Genomic DNA, 15258 nt, shown 5'->3' on the forward strand with positions numbered 1-15258 from the left:
ACCGAGACTGAGCTTACGGAGACAATGATACCTTCCACCTCAAGTGCCATGAAGTCAAGATATCGAGTCTCCTCCTTCTTCTTCTTCTTCTTCATTAGCTTCTCGAGTTTATTGAGGATATTCTATCAGAATATACACCTACGGATAGAATATCCTTAATAGAGTTTGATGAACAATATACACTATATCATTAGCTGCTAATGATTAGCATCGATCTTGTCATTACCAAGCTTCCGTGTGAAAAAATAGGGAACATGGTTGAGAAATGTTACTCGATTAATGCACTTAAAACGTGCATCATGTTCATGTGATTTTGGTTTCTTCTAAAGTGCTTCATCATCATGTCCATGCGAATTTGGCGTCTGTTTGCTTTACAATTCCGAATCTGTTTACTGAGGTCAAGAACTTGTTGCACGTCAACTGTATGGCTGTAATAAGCCTAACCTTGACCAGCTAAGACAAATGTTACAGCTTCTTTCAGTTCGTTCCTCTTCTAACGAAATATCTCTAACAATTTTTTCTTGTCTTCTGTTTGCCCTCTTAGGCTGATTAGGATCATTTAGATTGCAGATAACTTCTACTCCGCAAGTGTAAAGAAAAGAAGCTTATGTTACTATCTTGTCAACTCTGCTCAATTTTTTTTTTTCTGTGGAGCCATTTCAGCTGTGCCGAGCATTCGAATGTCAGGCCATACTCACGACCTGGTCATACTGGTTGATGATTTGGAAGCTGTTGGATGGAAGATTCACATGTTTTATAAGAATCAGGAATCCAAATGGAACTACAGCAAGATCATCTTCATTGATGCAGACATATGCTTATCCTTATAAAACATTGAAATCCCTTGAGATATCAGCAACTAGGAAACAATGCTACACTCTTGAACTCTGGACTAATGGTGGATGAGCCATCTAATTCCACATCCCAGTTACTACTAATGAATCACATTAATTAATGAAGCTGCACACATCCTACGTACAAACATAGGAGACCAAGGCTCCCTTAACTACATATTCACATGGTGGCATCGGACTCCTAACCACATTAATTTCTTGAAGCATTTCAATTCTGGGAAGGAGATGAACCTGAGATTGGGAAAATGAAGACCATCCTCCTATCCTCTACCCTGTTTATGCTTCAGAGACTATGATTGTAACTAGGATTCTCACAAGTTCTGTCTCCTAAGATCGAAACAGAAGGCACAACTTACAAGGCAGAGAACTAGACTTAAGACTTTCTTAGAAGAGTTCTGTTTTTGGGAGAGTATGCTATGGCATTGGGGTGAGAGTATGTATGTTTAGTTTTGATAAAACATCACCTAGCGGTAGTAATATGTGGCTATGACATCATATAAGAAAGCAATGGAGGAAAAATCTTATAAAGAAAATTGTTTAAAGAGATAAGGTAGAACAAGATAACAAGGTGTACATACAACCTCTGCCACAGGAGGGTGTACAATGTACCATAAGAGAAAGAAAACAAAACCAGATAGAGCATTCACCATTGTCTAACCTCTCACCTCTCCAAGGTTTGAGGGAACTAGGTACCATACTGAGAAACAAAAGGAAAAACAGAACCAGATAGAGCATGCACCATTGTATAACCTCTCACTTGTCCAAGGTTTGAGGGAACTAGGTACCATACTGAGAACAACAAAAGGGAACACAAAAGAGATAGAGCATCCACCATATCATCACTTCACTTGTTCGAAACTTTGAAGATCGATCAGCAACCTACGTACAGTTTAAAAAGAAACAAATCATGAACAAACTCAACTCAAATTCATAAACTTATATATTCAATAAGAAAAAGTTAAACGAATGAATTACCTTTTAGTCTGTCCTTATAAAAGAGTAGTTCCTCAGGTAAGGATCAACAGGTAAACCGAGGCTTTCATACAATGGACTGTATAGGTTATTTGTTTGCCTGAAAATTGAATTTTATTATGTTCCTTACATATTAATTAATAAATTGTATCAGATTGGGAGACTCACGTATTATAAAACTACAGATGTGTAAATATGAAAATATTTGAGAAAATGTGTGAATAAGTCAATGGGAGAAGATTTATAACCTCTGTTCAACAAGGTTGACTGCAGCTGGAGTAACATTTTGGCCTCCTCTGGATACACGTTTCTGCAATGTTTAACCAAACTCATATTAATTTTCATTTTCTTTGCTAAGAGAATCAATTTATGATATTTTGGAAGATGTGTACCTGACGCTTCCGAGCCGAAGACGAAGATTCTCCGACTTCAAACCGACTTTGGTAGATACGTCGCTTAGATCCCACAAATCCTTCCTGTAACATTCCCACAGCTCCATCCTGTAACATTGTTCTCCTTCTAATCAGAAAACAATTATTGAAAACTTGATTTACAAGTGATACATTTGCCATTGCATAACATAAAATGTACCTGTGGAGGTACGACTGAGTTTGGATGTGGACGTATCTGCACCGGAGTGTTGAGGTAATCAGTGAAGGTAATCCTCGATGAAACCCGAGTACTTACTGATCTCTGCATGTTTGCATTACTGTGCCTATATATATATAAAAAACAAGGTATAAATAGAGATAGAATTAGAGTGTTAGAGCAATCATCAAAATATGTAAGAACACGAACACACTTAAGTACGTCTATCTCTTGTGCTTAGTCAACGAGCTTATGACTTGTTACCTTGCAAAACTCATAGACATTTGAGGTCTGGGTATGGGTGGAATGTTATGTTGGGGAGCAGCATTGAAGATAGGGATCATATTGGCTTGGTTTGGCATACGAAATGGCCTCCTGCATGAATCAATAGATTTTTTAGTTTTTTTTTTATCATAAATATAAATATGAGAAAATGAAACACAAGTGGAGTCATATAGCAAAAATATTTGATCCTTACATAGTTGGATTGTTAACCATCCTTATGTTGTGAGGTGCGTTCTGTCCACCGGTGAAAATGAATGGGGAAGGTTGCTGACCATACATGTTAGCAGAAGAAGTCATGACTGGTCGAGGCGTCGGCCTGCATAAATATTATGTATCATAAATAAATTTGAATAATGTAAAATACAAGTGGAGTCACATATAAAAAGAAAAGTATTTGATCTTACATAGTTGGATTGTTAATCATCCTTATGTTGTGAGATCCATTTTGTCTACCGGTGAAAATGAATGGGGGAGGTTGCTGATACATGTTAACAGAAGAAGCGACTGGTCCAAAGGTCTGATAAGTCCGGGGATAGTTTTGTGACCTATATTTTATGAAAGTGATATATTCCTTATATGAGAACTCTGTATAGATCAATGTTAAAGTTTACAAAATGTTGCATTTGATGAATAGTATCAGTTAGGAATGAGATTGTTAGGGACTGTATATATACGTACATAGTTTGATTAACATCATAAGAATTATAGTGCTATTGTTTAGCCAGGCAGGGGTTCTCTAAACTATCCATATGTACAGAGAGTGATACGTATATTTAGCTAATCTATAAACATGGAATTAGATTTTAAAATAATGTACCCGATTGAACGAGTCTGATCAAGTGATCCAAATGCAGCATACCGGTCTCCATGTATCCTGCCATCAATAATCATTTTTATCATATTAGTATGAGTTTACGTAAGAAACTAGTGTTCCTTTTTTTTTTTTTTGTAAATTAATTAATTTCATACAAAGGTGCTGGAGGAAGTAGTTCTTGACGATGATGGATTCGAGGACTGGGCATAGTTGGATGTGCAAATCCATTATTTGCTTGGCCCAGTTGACCAATCTCCATTTGGTTCTTAAAAAACAAAAAAAGATTTGTTAAATATTAGTTAGGAAATTTTTAAAAAACTCCAAAAACCATTTTGTACCCTTGTAAGAACACTCGGCTCCTGATAAAACTTTAAGAGGGACTGGCTTAGGAACTCGTTATCTTGTAACCACAACCCAAAGGAGTTCCCTAAATGTTGTTTACCTACTTGCTGAAGGTGGAAATACAAGAAATTACAGTTATCAGTATACTATCAGTAGTTGGTTTAGATCTCATGTGGTCTATGTCAGAGTGTAAGTAATATACCATTTCAAGTGGATTTTGTAGCAGTGGTGACATCCCTTCATAAGCTGCCATTAGATTTGATTCAAAAATGGACATTACCGAGTTGGTTTCGTTCATTAAGGCAGGGATCATTCCAATAGATTCGTCCTCCAAACCATCCTGTATATTTTACATCATTAATAAATTACAGTCAAACATTTTCCGAGAAAATTCAATCGTGAGAGAAAATGAGAGAAGCATACCAGTAATGGTATATAGGGTTCCGGAATACGTGGATCTGGTGATCCAATATCACATATGGGACTCAACAATACTTCGTCAAACAAATCATCAACGAAAGACATGTTTGCAGGCGCTTGTCTGAAAGGTTATCCTTATTTTAAAGATCAGTATCGTTTATATATGAAAGGTGAGACACAAACCTAAACACAAAATGCTGATATGGCATACTACAAAAGTAAAACAAATTATCTATATAAAAAGAATTGAAAATAGCCCACAAGTTACAATATATTACAATTTTAACCTTATTGTAATTTTTTATATATACATTATACATAAATCACAACATATATAGTATATATTAAATATCTAAATATTTTCAGAAATGCACAGGCTTTTACATATTATTTTAGGGCTATGCTAATTTATATATCTATTGACAATAAAATTCATATATTTGTAATTTTATATATTAATTTTCATATATAATAATATGAAATTTTAATTTTCTAAGACTACATTGCACCTCCAAGATAATAAAAATGTGAAATAGTGAGGACCATCAAACAAATATGTAAAACATAAAATATGATCACTGTATTTAGACATAAATACAGTCCAAAATTGGAGAAATTAAAAACTACTTTTAGACTTACAAAGAAAGAAAACAATATTTTTTTGACAACTAATATTAGGCTGTACTCTGAAATTTTCTATAAAAATAATGAGAGTCAATGATAAACATGAGGAAAGAAATATAGAGCACAATGATTGGTACCATCGTATGATTGGGTTTCTCCAAAAACAAGTCAAAGCATCAATCAGCAAGTTACAAGTGTCACAGGTTTCTATCTGCCTTTTGGCTTTCTCTTATCTTTTGTAATATTTATTTCCCTCAATGTTATGTGGTTTTGCCATATGTTCCTATTTTATTTATATATATATATATATATATATATATATATATATTCAAATTTGGAAATACAGCCACTTTTTTTTCCCAATATCTCTTCTAGATGCAAAAATATATACGTTGTCTCATTGTTCTAAAATAACATTTTCAAATTTATGTTATTTTATTACCTTTTTCAAAACCAAAATCTAACTTTTTTAGTCATTGACAAATATACATTTCGAAGGTGCACTGATTAAGACTAATATCTTGAATAAGATGAAATGTTACATATTTACATTGTATATGATTATTCACTCCTCAGTTTGGTATATATTGGTCTAACCTCATGGACCTATAAGATGAAATGTTACATATTTACATTGTATATGATTATTCACTCCTCATTTTGGTATATATGGTTTTAATTAGTTTTCCTTCGCGTATGGTTATATAATTAGTCTATATATAATTATATCTTACAAAAAACAATTGACTCGTCCACAATGAATTATTTATAGAATATATTGTTTTTTAATAAATAAAATAGATTGATGCATCTAGCTAGCCTTATGAAGTACTGCAATTGAGTTTCATGTTTTATAATATTTGTTTTTTTTTTATCAGAAAGTAGTTATTAATACATACATAATACATTAATATTTACATGCATCTTATTCTTCTATAAAAATGTTATGTACGAATACGATATACAACTCGAGCAAAGGATTAAACTAGGTGGAAGTCGTGTTTATGTAAATGTATATGATTAAAATCATATGATAAATAATAAGACCGTATACAAATATGTAAGAAACTAAAATCAGATTATTATTGGCTACTGAGCTGAGGCATTCTAATATCATAGTCGGAGACTTCGTGGTCTGCTTGTGCCTCTTTCTTCATTACCGGGATTTCAATCTCTTCCACATTGGAACCAACCAGGCCATGCTGACATATTCAAAAATCTAATTAGATGGTAAAATAAGTTTAATTTTTTTAAGAAAAGGATAAAAATGTAGAACCTGATGCTGCTGCTGCTGCTGCATAGGAGGAAATAGGTTCGGGGGATTATGAGCCGTAGTAGAATTGTAGGCCTGAGCCCATTCTTGAAACATGTTGTCACCGTTGTGGTTCGAGACGTTGGATTCACCCATAATGTTGTTTTGGTTGGAGCTTGAGCTGCTTCCTTGCAACAACGTTTCATACATTGCTGAATGTGCTGATGCGTCGAATAAATGGGCTTGATTTGGCCCATTTTCAGTCAGCCAGCCTCCAACGACGTCGTTTACGAAAGGTCCACCCATGTTTTGCTGTTGTTGTATAGCAGATGCTTCGTACGACGAAGATAGGTCGTTCAATATATGTTCCTGCGTGCGTCTCAAGACATTATTTTATTTTAGCTACTCGTAATATTTGTTTAATTATCATTAATTATGGTGAGAAAAAAAAATAAAAAATCAAGAGTGAGTTTTCAAAGTTATTGACCCGTCGTTGACCGACACGTGTTAAGGTGTCTGTGAGCTGCTTCTCGCAAGTTTCGTAGTCTTCCATTGTTGTAAACCTGATTGGATCTGGTTCGTATTTCCTAATTGTATTTGCGTATAATAATTAGTCACTATACTTCTTAAAAAAACATTTTCACATATTGTATCACATTTCTTAGGTTTAAATAAAAGAAGACCTTAGTTCTTCCTCTGCCATATGAAGCTGTTGTTGTAACTTATAGACTTCATGCTCAAGTTCCTTTGTTAGAGTGAAAAAAAAAGTTACAATCATTAGAAAATAAATATCGTCCAAAGCTATAGAGGAAAAAATAGAAAAAGATTAGAAGAACCACCTCAACGTCGGAGTTGATAGCTGCAGGGCTTTTGAAAAAGAAAAAAATAAAGAAATTCAACTTCTCCGAATTATTGAAAATTATGTATGTATGTATTCTCATAATAATAAAAGACAAAAGAAAGAAATTAAGACTTGGTGAGTTGGAGAGCAATGTCATTCTCATTCTTGAGTTGCTGCAAAGTCCGGAGTAGATACTGTCACGTGACAATGAAAATTGTCGATATCAATAATCTAAAATATCAATAGTTTCATTGAATTCAACATATTTACACTTATTCTTTTCGCCATATATATATCAGGCTTAGTCTAATTACGTACCTCTTTGCTCTGGAAATCTCTGCAAGACAAAGAAGTCAAGATATGAAAACCCCAATTAGGTTTTAAATATTAGCATATATAAATGTTAAATTATTTATAAGAATAAGAGGAAGATACGTACGGGCGTCGGCTCTGATCGGGGAATACTAGAGCACTGAAATAACATGGAAAGAGTAATGTTAGTATAGTTAAAAGTTTGATCTCTCAAAGGAGATGGTTGTTCAGCTAACCTTTCTCGTTCTTGGTCAGAAAGATTGATGTATCTTGAGAAAACGTCTTCGATCCTGATCAGAGTGTTAACACATAAATATAATTAAGATAAAATGAATGTTTACGGTGTTTGGAAAGGAAATGTAAAAAGGACAGAAAAAGAAAATAAAACCTTGTTTTGCCGGAAAAGAGGCTAAGGCGGTCGGAGGGAGAGAACATGAGGAGGGCAATGTCGATGTCACAAAGAATGGACAATTCATAAGCTTTCTTTATCAAACCATTTCGTCTTTTCGAGAACGTAACTTGTCGATTCGTTGTGTTCTCTATTCTCTTTATCTCCAATTTCACTCGGCCCATGTCTCTCTGATCCGATCAACAACAGCATTAACTCATTCAAAGATTCTTCTCCTTCTTCTTTTTATTTTGGTTTGTGAATGCGAGAATCTGATCATTGTAGACCAAAAGTGCGTATATGTATGAGAAATGTATGGACGAGAGAAAAGAGAACCATGAAAGAAGGAGAGGTTAGGTATATGAAAGAGATATTTGGTTAGAAATGTATGGGAGATAGGGATTTAAGGGTTTTGTTCTTTGAACGATTTAAGAATGATCGTATCGTATGTATATATTTTTTGCCACGGAAAATTCAATAAAAGAGTTATACGAGAGATCGATCGAGTTATGTATTAACTGTTCTCATGTGATTTTCCGGTATATGAAAATTAAAAACCGGTTTAAAAAATCAATGATGATTATCAACATTAGATTTAACCAGTACCGGCGCCGGTATATGACATTCATATGGAGAGGCTTCGAGGATATCTAATTAATGGTTAAATATTTTATTATTTTTCAACGGCTATAAATTTATGACTTAAACATTGTCCCAATGGTATTTGTGCATATATTGTGACTTTGTGAGTTGTTTGTGATGATGTTGAAAGTGGAAGATGCATGTGATTATTAATTATTAAGGAATAACTCATCACGTTAATTATTTTCATTTGCATGTTTTGTTTCACTTGGGATGTTTTCAGCTCAATAACCTAAAGAAAGTAATCTTCTACGGACGGATTTGTATATCATATAAGCAATCGTTGAGGTGTCATTCTTTTACAGAAGAAAAGATGTACGTAACATATATGATATGGCCATAAAAGATGTTGATTTCATTGTCTTAACACAGCCATGATAACGAAGTCAAATAAAATCCTGAAAATTGTTATGCAATGTGATGTATAATATTTAGTCATGCGCGTACGTGTAGAATTTATAAAGAAAACTACTATTAATTAGGCTATTATCACAACAACGATATTACCACAAACCACTAGTTTATATGTTTTGGTTGTATATTCTTGAATTTGAAGCTCACATATATCAACACAAATCGTGCGACGGAGATCTTGCTCTCACGTATACATCTACGGCTTCTCCTACTGTCATAAATATATTTTCTTGTTTCACTTTATCCTCCAATTTTGCTCGCTTCAATTTGTGAAGTATCCTCCATCTCGGACTAGCGATCACTAACTGAACCCCCAAGCATAAAAGAGTAATTTGTAAGTTGAATAACCAATTGTGTAGTTAACTAGTGAATGAATAACATTTGATTGAGCGGAAAACATTGAAAATTAATGTACCCGGATGTCATTAGAAGCCAGTTCTTGATGTAGTTCTTCAAGTGCAACTACCCCTGATGTATCTATGCCCATCACGCCTTTACATTTTTAAATGTAAAATTCAGTAACTTTACTAGAAAAATATCTTTAAGTTAATATCATAGAATGTCGATGCTTACAAGACATGTCGAGGATTAGTACTTGAAGTACTTTATCGTTTTTAACTTCTTGTTCATTATCCTCTTCTTCTACTTCTGAAACTGAATTCAATATTCTGAAAGCCCCAAGAAAACAAAAAAACCTCAAAGTCTAAAGTTTCATAAAAGTATATCAATGAAGAATATAATTAACGAAATAGAGATGAACCTGTCTCTAATAAAATTGGCATTGGCAAAACATAGCAAAGGAGAACTGATTCGAAGAGTCAATAATCCCGGAGTCTTAATAGCCATTGGATACTGGTTTATGTCACCGAATATATCTGTTTTTGACAACCTCCCTAAAGCCTCAATGTTTGGTCTTATCGAACTTAACATTATTCTCGCAAACGATATCCCCACCTACACATATATACAAATAATCAAATCATACTGCACAGTTTACTAGGCCTAAACGTATAGATCTATTAATTAGTAAGATCACAACTGAGTAGTTTGTCTTGTTCATCAACAACCCGACTACAATATTGCCACTTGACCGAAACATTATACATTATTGCCATGTTTTTGTCTTTCAAGGGTCTATATATATGAACAGCGAATGTGGTCGGCCTAGTAGCTTTATATATAAAAACAAATTTATTTGGTTATATATGAAACATTGACGCTTTTAAGTCCTATAGAATTAATTCACATGATATGATTGGATATAGAGTTTAGTTGACTCGACCCCTTTAGGGCCACCACCATCAATCATTCTTGCTAATAACAAAGTAACGATAACCCATCAATCATTCTTTTATTTTATTTTTTGCCGGGATAAGATTTCAAGAAAGCTAATAAAAAAAAATAAAGCAGTGAAGGAGAGAAGGAGAGAAGAAAGAAAGACTCACGGCAAGAAGAAGACCGATCTCGACTGAGGCAAAGAGGACACCAAAGAAGGCAGCAGCAAGGACGAGAAAATCGAGTTTATCGAGTTTCCATATATGTATAGCGCCGGAGATATCAATGAGACCTGGAAGCGCCGAGAGGATTATGGAGGCGAGAATAGCTGTTGGTGTGAAGTAGAGAAACCTCGTCAAGACTTGTAGCGAAATCATCACTGTAATCGCCATTACAATGTTTGAAACCACTGTCTCGCAGCCAGCGCTAAAATTCACCGCCGTTCTTGAGAATGACCCTGTTTTTTTTTATACGTGATCAGTATCCGTTACTACACAACATTTATCAAAAAGTGAACATGCCTTATTTTTAAATATTACAAAGCCGGTTTAACGTATATGTTACTAGAAAGTTGCCTACGCGATGCGTGGGTTATATATATAATATTAATTTGAAATATAAATTGAAAACTACATTTGTATAGTTTAATATGTAATTGTTAATATAGAACATATTTGTGTACATTATAAACAGTAAAAATAAATAAAATATATATTTGAAAAATATGAAACCGAATGAGATCAATACAAAGTAATACAGATTAGCACATATATAATATAGTAGACAATTGTAAATTGATGTTAACTTTTTTGTGTGTGTACATTGTTAATATTAAAAGTAAACAAAACTCACATAATTTATGAGTATTGGTTTATTTCCCTAGTTTTTATCATTAGCTAGAAGTAAATTGAATTTTTAAAAAGATCAAGTTAAACTTTCCAAAATATCAATTTAAAATATTTCACCTGAGATATATGTTTTTTTTAAGACCTTATTTAGAAAAGCTTTTTCAATTTAGAAAATATTTCACCTGAGATAATTATATAAACAATAAAACAAAAGCCAAATGAACAGAGGAAGATTATTTGAGAAAAAGAAATTTGATATTTTTCATTCTAATTGATTGGAAAAGAAGCACACATATACGTAGATGAGATCCTTTTATGTATATTAAGATAATTTTATGTAGAATTTGTTGAAGGAAAAAACTAATATTGAAACCATTTAAGAACAAACACAAAAATTTACATTACTATAAAAGCTAAAGAAATGAATTTATATCAAAAAGGCATCACATGTTTACATCAACATTAACAAAAAAGATGAACGAATATATCTATCTATTATATATACATGACAACAATCATGAATTGCTCTTAAGAAATCGAATTTATGTTCGATCTCTCTAGGAAAATCTAACTTGGGTTAGATATTTATATTGTTATGAAAAGAAAGACTATTATTTAGAACAAATGATTAAATTACTAAGAGTGGAGAGTGGATATGATACTATTGTATAACTCATACTTTATAAAATTATATAATTTAATAGGATTTTAGTGAAGCTCACTAATTCACTGTCTACTCAATTGATGAATGAATTAAACTAAATTTAAATTTTATGAACTGTATGATTTTTCTTAAAAAACAATTTAAAGACCAATTTTTTTAAAACCAAGTACTTTTTGTTTCTTTTTAAACACTTAGACCTCAAATTTTAAATAAATTAAATATTATAATAATCTATTCGATCACAAACTAAATATAATTATACATATATCGAAATGAATTACAATTATTTGAGATTTTTTAAAAATAGAAGAAGTTATTTGTTAAAGTTTTAAATTGAAACTTTTATTTATATAGCAATCAAAACTTTTATTTTACATATGTGTTAGATCATACTTTCTTCATTCATACTCATAAGTATGAAAAGTATGAATAATAAGGCATTAGAAATAAAAATTGAAAATTTATATATAATAAGGCATTAGAAATAAAAATTGAAACCATGTTTGATATATATCATAATTTCTAAAATAAATTAAGATCAAATTCTTAAAATGATACTTTCATTGATTTTCAATCCATATAACAACACAAAAATAGAACATATTTAAGATACATGAATGTAGTGATAGAGAATGAGAGAGAGAGAGAGAGGTTAATTATAAGATGGTAATCTAAAATAGACAATAGAGATGAATCTTAAAAAATCAATAAAACAATGTAAATATATATCATAGAGTGTCTAAAAATTAAAATTTAGACTAAACTCTTACAATGGTATTTAAATTTATTTTTCAACTCATACAACAACAAACAACCAACAAAAAAAAACACAAAACCAAACAAACAAAATTATAGAATATTTGAGGTAAAGTGGAAGAGGAGGAGGGAATGAGAGAATGAGAGAATGAGTATTTATAAGATGAGAAGTGATGAGAGTTACAATTTAGAAGAAAATGTTTTGGGAGTTAATTCTAATTTATTGTGTGTTGACTAAAATTGAGTAGAAAAATATAGTTAATGCAAATTTATATTATTTCAGTTTTTATATTAAAGTGTGAGTTAAATGTATATAATTAATTGTATTTTAATTGAATATATATTTTTTGGTTTTAAATTAAAGTGTGAGATAAATATATATGATCATATTTTTTTTTATTTGTGCCTTAATTAAAATAATTTTTTCTTCAGTTTTATATTAAAGTGTGAGTTTAATGTATATGTATAACTAAATGTGTTTTATTTTTGGTTTGGTTGAAAACATAATTAAAAAAAAGAATTATATAAAAATAGTCCAATAAGAAGATAGTGAAACATTACTTATATATATATATATATATATGATTTATTTTATTATAAAAATACTATGTTCTTTTTTCACTTTAATTATGTGATAGTAAATCAACATTTGTGGGAGTTAATTCTTTTTAATTTTGTGTTGAATAAAATTGAGTAGAGAAATATAGTAAATCAATAATTGTGGGAGTTAATTCTTATTAATTTTTTGTTGAATAAAATTGAGTAGAGAAATTTAGTTCTTATATTAAAGTGTGAGTTAAATATTGTGTTTTAGTTAAAAATAAAAATAAAAATAATTAATTAAAAATAAAAGATGACACATGTCATCAATAGAGAGCGCCAAATGTCGTAACGTGGTGAAAAGTTAGAAAAAACCTTGTTATATTATATAAGATGTAAATAAAATTTAAAAAAGAAAAAGGAAAAAAATTACCGGTAGCTACATAGCAAGAGGTTAAAGAGCCAGCGATGTTCATACATCCCATAGCCATCATCTCTTTGTTCCCATCCAAACGATACCCTTTGATCGTTGCAAACGATCTCCCCACCGCAATGGCTTCCTGTATTATTTTCATTTAATTAATTACAGATAAGCCAGTGATTATATCTAATCAAATTTAATCTATATCATGATTATTTACTCATGATTATAAAAAAATAACAAATAAAAAAATAAATTTGATTATAAGCAGATAGAAAGAATGGAATATTACTAACCGTGAGGGCGATGATTGCAGAAATAAGACCAATTTTGACGATGTGACCAAGATGTGGACTGTTGAACTGTAATTGGTTAACGGAAGGCTGGTTAAACCCTGGTTTAATATGTTTTACAATCTTAACACCTCGTGTCTCAGCGTTGGTTAAATACACGATTAGTGTTGCTAATATCACTGATATTAGCGGTGCCATTGCCGGAATCCAAAACAATTTCTTGTTTCTTTTCCCCTGAGAGTTTTTATGAAAGAAATAACCAATCCAAATGAATAATTAAAAAAAAAACATACGACTATTTTGATATGTGAATATATTAATATACAGGGAATATTTGAATTTTACTTACGAGAAATCTTGCTAGGAGAATGAAGATAAGGAATGAACTACCGATGACAAAGTTCAGAGGTTGCCACTGCAAAAAGTAATTAATTATTATGTGAAATAAGTTTAATGTTGCTAACTTTATTAATTTTTTAACCAAAAGAATTGACAAGGAAAAATAATAAAAGAACGTTCGTACCGAATGGTGAAGTGAGTGAAAAACCGAAGATAAAACCGAGACCACATCGGTTTTGTTGGTAAAATGAGATAACCCAAATAGACCTTTGAGTTGTTGTAAACCAATGACAATGGCAGCACCAGCCATGAACCCAACAAGTGCAGCATGTGACAAAAAGTCCACCAAAAACCCTAACCTGTTACATTAATATAGTAAACACATTAGCTATATATACACCTTTGTCGTCGTCGTTTGGTCCACAATTGTATTATTTGTTGGATACAATATTATTATATGAATTTATAATGAATCTCTCTATGCAATTTGCCTGAAAAGTCCAAAGATGGCTTGAAACGCGCCAGCGAAAAACGTGACCGTGAAAACAATTTTCCTGTAAGCAATTGGATCGGTGACCGGATCTTCAAGGTCACGAACCATTGACGAAAGCAGAAGCGAGACTACAGCCACTGGACCAATGGCTAACTCTCTCGAACTTCCCATCGTCGAATATATCAGAGGTGGTACCACACTTGTATCTGTTGTTCATTTTTTAATTAAAAATTCGCTGCAAAAAAATAATGTATAGAAGGGACTATACACATTATACTGGAGTTTTTGGACTTACATAGACCGTACTCTGGATCAAGTCCAGCCAAATTCGCATATCCTATACTCTGAAAAAATGAAATTGGAAAAAATGTACCTATAAGAATCCAACACTGATTATATTGCCCATATGTTATAATTGGTGAGTAAAGTTACCTGAGGAATGCAAAGACTAGCGAGAGTGAGACCAGCCATCAAATCTTTCTTGAACAAGTTGAGTTTGTATTGTCTTCCCCATATAAGTATAGGGAACACCGATTTAAGACAAGAGTAAACAGGGTTTGATGATGAGTTCTTCGTCTTGTTCCTCCTATTATCCTTCTTGGATAACACATTTTTTCTTATGTACCCAACAAGCTCTTGCCACATGCTTGGTGGCTCCGGCGTATTCAACAGCCACCGCGACGTCGGCTCTTCTGCAGGACCGTCTTCCTGGTGGCTCTGGTGGTTCTGAAGCTCTATGCCCATTTTTGTTATCTTTGTGGGTTTTTGAAGTGTGTGATAGAGAAGTAAGCCTAATTGTCTTAAGCCTTCTCTCTCTCTATATATAAATATATATCCACAAGACTACACACATACTTCTAAAATCATAAATAAGGTATTTC

The 15258-nt window shown here is 32.2% G+C and overlaps 3 protein-coding genes across 4 annotated transcripts; all 3 read right to left on the reverse strand.

Moving 5' to 3' along the window:
• Nucleotides 1–1431: 1431 nt before the first annotated feature.
• On the reverse strand, nt 1432–4380 carry LOC111832188. Its single transcript, XM_023788566.1, has 13 exons — nt 4279–4380; nt 4058–4195; nt 3852–3962; nt 3669–3778; nt 3517–3573; nt 3104–3244; nt 2893–3015; nt 2679–2789; nt 2418–2541; nt 2219–2326; nt 2075–2136; nt 1830–1926; nt 1432–1733 (listed from the first exon to the last, which is right to left on the reverse strand). Exons 1-12 carry the CDS (start codon nt 4378–4380, stop codon nt 1833–1835), a joined length of 1281 nt encoding a protein of 426 aa, XP_023644334.1. The 3' UTR covers nt 1432–1733; nt 1830–1832.
• Nucleotides 4381–5981: 1601 nt separating this feature from the next.
• Nucleotides 5982–7888, reverse strand: LOC17894203 (agamous-like MADS-box protein AGL66). Its single transcript, XM_006301129.2, has 10 exons — nt 7693–7888; nt 7541–7594; nt 7432–7464; nt 7311–7329; nt 7125–7186; nt 6991–7018; nt 6835–6896; nt 6639–6738; nt 6176–6520; nt 5982–6101 (listed from the first exon to the last, which is right to left on the reverse strand). The coding sequence occupies exons 1-10, from the start codon at nt 7875–7877 to the stop codon at nt 5982–5984; spliced, it is 1008 nt and encodes a 335-aa protein (XP_006301191.1). The 5' UTR covers nt 7878–7888.
• Nucleotides 7889–8712: 824 nt separating this feature from the next.
• Nucleotides 8713–15172, reverse strand: LOC17896516 (sulfate transporter 2.2). Of its 2 annotated transcripts, none has more exons than XM_023788240.1 (12): nt 14810–15172; nt 14673–14721; nt 14376–14583; nt 14069–14243; nt 13895–13960; nt 13549–13614; nt 13265–13391; nt 10194–10480; nt 9509–9702; nt 9322–9416; nt 9164–9240; nt 8713–9053 (listed from the first exon to the last, which is right to left on the reverse strand). In XM_023788240.1, the coding sequence occupies exons 1-12, from the start codon at nt 15119–15121 to the stop codon at nt 8901–8903; spliced, it is 1809 nt and encodes a 602-aa protein (XP_023644008.1). In that variant the 5' UTR covers nt 15122–15172; the 3' UTR covers nt 8713–8900. The 2 variants fall into 2 exon arrangements, with proteins under 2 accessions (XP_023644008.1, XP_006300833.1); XM_006300771.2 differs by having other exon boundaries at nt 13549–13779.
• Nucleotides 15173–15258: the final 86 nt, after the last annotated feature.

Source organism: Capsella rubella, unplaced genomic scaffold (genome assembly GCF_000375325.1).
Source record: "Capsella rubella cultivar Monte Gargano unplaced genomic scaffold, Caprub1_0 scaffold_2, whole genome shotgun sequence".
In the NCBI taxonomy this organism is placed as follows: Eukaryota; Viridiplantae; Streptophyta; class Magnoliopsida; order Brassicales; family Brassicaceae; genus Capsella; species Capsella rubella.

Coding starts and splice junctions, on each gene's coding strand:
- LOC111832188 (XM_023788566.1), bottom strand. CDS start 4,380: ATGTCTTTCGTTGATGATTTGTTTGACGAAGTATTGTTGAGTCCCATA. Junction 3,779..3,851: donor AGCCGAGTGTTCTTACAAGG/GTACAAAATGGT, acceptor TTGTTTTTTAAG/AACCAAATGGAGATTGGTCA. Junction 2,790..2,892: donor ATGGTTAACAATCCAACTAT/GTAAGGATCAAA, acceptor TGATTCATGCAG/GAGGCCATTTCGTATGCCAA.
- LOC17894203 (XM_006301129.2), bottom strand. CDS start 7,877: ATGGGCCGAGTGAAATTGGAGATAAAGAGAATAGAGAACACAACGAAT. Junction 7,019..7,124: donor ATTGCTCTCCAACTCACCAA/GTCTTAATTTCT, acceptor CTTTTTCAAAAG/CCCTGCAGCTATCAACTCCG. Junction 6,102..6,175: donor AGCAGCAGCAGCAGCATCAG/GTTCTACATTTT, acceptor TGAATATGTCAG/CATGGCCTGGTTGGTTCCAA.
- LOC17896516 (XM_006300771.2), bottom strand. CDS start 15,121: ATGGGCATAGAGCTTCAGAACCACCAGAGCCACCAGGAAGACGGTCCT. Junction 14,244..14,375: donor GCCATCTTTGGACTTTTCAG/GCAAATTGCATA, acceptor TTAATGTAACAG/GTTAGGGTTTTTGGTGGACT. Junction 9,054..9,163: donor TGGCTTCTAATGACATCCGG/GTACATTAATTT, acceptor TTGGGGGTTCAG/TTAGTGATCGCTAGTCCGAG.